At 34.0% G+C, this 2240-nt stretch overlaps 1 protein-coding gene across 1 annotated transcript; it reads left to right on the top strand.

Moving 5' to 3' along the window:
• Nucleotides 1-311: 311 nt before the first annotated feature.
• LOC109434292 (small ribosomal subunit protein eS24) lies at nt 312-774 on the top strand. Its single transcript, XM_019711113.2, has one exon. The coding sequence runs from the start codon at nt 312-314 to the stop codon at nt 702-704; it is 393 nt and encodes a 130-aa protein (XP_019566672.2). The 3' UTR covers nt 705-774.
• The last annotated feature ends 1466 nt before the right edge of the window (nt 775-2240 follow it).

Raw genomic sequence — 2240 nt, 5'->3', positions numbered from 1 at the left:
TTGAACTGAATAAAAAAATGAAAACACAATATATCAAATTTGTGGCTTGTAGGTAAAACAGTACTTAGACATTTATAATGTGAAAATGTCTGTATTAGAAAAAAAGAAAACTCTCAAATTAATGACCTCAGCTTCAACTTTAAGAAACTATAAGAGCAAATGAAATCCAAAGTAAGCAGAAGAAAGGAAACAATACAGATCAGATCATAAATCAATGAAACAACAACAACAAAATCAATGAATCCAGAAGCTGGTTATTTGAGAAGATTAATAAAATTTATACATTGATGGTTTGAAGGCCCGCTGCCATCATGAACAACACAGTAACTCTCCGGACCAGGGAGTCCATGACCACTAGACGACTTCAACGGAAACAGATGGTCATTGACGTCCTTCACCCTGGGAAGGCAACAGTACCTAAGACAGAAATTTGGGAAAAACTAGCCAAAATGTACAAGACCACACCAGAGGTCATCTTTGTATTTGGATTCAGAACCCATTTCAGTGGTGGCGAGACAACTGGCTTTGGCGTGATTTATGATTCCTTGGATTACACAAAGAAAAATGAACCCAAACATAAACTTGCAAGACATGGCCTGTATGAGAAGAAAAAGACCTCAAGGAAACAGCGAAAGGAACGCAAGCACAGAATGAAGAAAGTTAGGGGGACTGCAAAGGCAAATGTTGGTGCTGGCAAAAAGTGAGGTAGAGATTGGATGACAGAAGGAGTAAAGATTCGTCAGTGACTTTGTGGTGATTGAGCAGATTTTTCATGAGAGGACTAATAAACTAAGAACTTTTATGTGTAAAAAAAAATTTATACATCGATAGTCAGACTGGTTGGGAAAAAAATGACAAATGCCAGTAATGAGAGAGTAGACATCACTCTAGGCTTTATACATATTAAAAATAAGGGAATATTATAAATAACTTTATGCCCATATACTCAACAACTTAGATAAAATGGACAAATTATTTACAAGACTGGATCGGTCAAAACTCACTCAAGAGAAAAAATAATCCAGGTAGCCTTATACCTATGAAAAAGATTTAATTTGTAGTTAAAACTTTACCACAAAGAAAATTCCTCCAAATGGCTTCATTGGGGGGTATTCGATAAAACACTTAAAGAAGAAATAATGCCAATTCCACACAAACTTTTCCAGAAAATTGAAGAGGAGGGAATTCTTCCCAACTCATTCTATGAAGTCAGCATTACTCAAAAACAGACAAGGACATTACAAGAAAAGAAAGTGACAGACTAATGAACATAGATGTAACAATTCTTAACAAAATTTTAGCAAATCAAATCAACATATTAAAAGATTAATATATCACACCCAGGTGGTGTTTATCCCAGAAATTCAAGACTGGTTCATTGAAAATCCACAGTATTAACAGACCAAAGAAGAAAAACCATGTGGTCATCTCAATCAATCCAGAAAAAGAATTTGATAAAATACAAACATCTAACAATAAAAAACAACCACCGTCAGCACGCCAGGAATAGAACTTCCACAATATGATAGAAGACCCATCTATGAAAAAACTATGAATAATATAATATTTAATGGTGGAAAAACAAACGCTTTCCTCCTAAGATCAGAAACAAGACAGTGATGTTTGCTCTTCCCAGTTCTATAAACATTACCCTGCAGGTTCTAGCTAGCACAATAAGACAAGAAAAAGAAATACATATGGGAAAGGAAGGAGTAAAATGGTCTTTATTCACAGACATGATCATCTATATAAAAAGTCTGATGGAATCTACAAAATAAGTGGGCTTAGCAAAATTGCAGGATACAGGATCAACATAGGAAAATAACCGTATTTCTGTCTTAGCAGTAAGCACTTAGAGATTGAAATTTTAAAAATACCCTTCAGCAATGAGTTGATATACTCTATACCCGACAACATAGATGAATCTGAGTAAAGTCATACAAAAAAGAATACATACTCTATTATTTCATTTACATAAAATTCTAAAAAATGCAAACTATAGTAACAAAAAGCAGATCAGCAATCACCCAAGGACTACAACAAGGGCGAGGGGATCCAGTGGGAGGAAAGAATTAGAACGGAGCGAAAGTAAGTTTTGAGGTAATAAATATATTCATTATCTTAATTGTGGTGATTGTTTCAAGTGTGTATAAGGTCAAAATTTATCAGGTTGTACATTTTAAGTATGTGTAATTTATTGTATGTCAATTTTATTTTAAAGGACATTTTTCACTTTTCTT

The sequence above is a fragment of the Rhinolophus sinicus genome, linkage group LG14 (genome assembly GCF_036562045.2).
Source record: "Rhinolophus sinicus isolate RSC01 linkage group LG14, ASM3656204v1, whole genome shotgun sequence".
Classification (NCBI taxonomy): domain Eukaryota; kingdom Metazoa; phylum Chordata; class Mammalia; order Chiroptera; family Rhinolophidae; genus Rhinolophus; species Rhinolophus sinicus.
The sequence above is the reverse complement of the archived record's forward strand: the minus strand, read 5'-3'. Positions and strand labels throughout refer to the sequence as shown.

Excerpts from the sequence above, each read along its gene's own strand:
- LOC109434292 (XM_019711113.2), top strand. The coding sequence starts at position 312 with ATGAACAACACAGTAACTCTCCGGACCAGGGAGTCCATGACCACTAGA.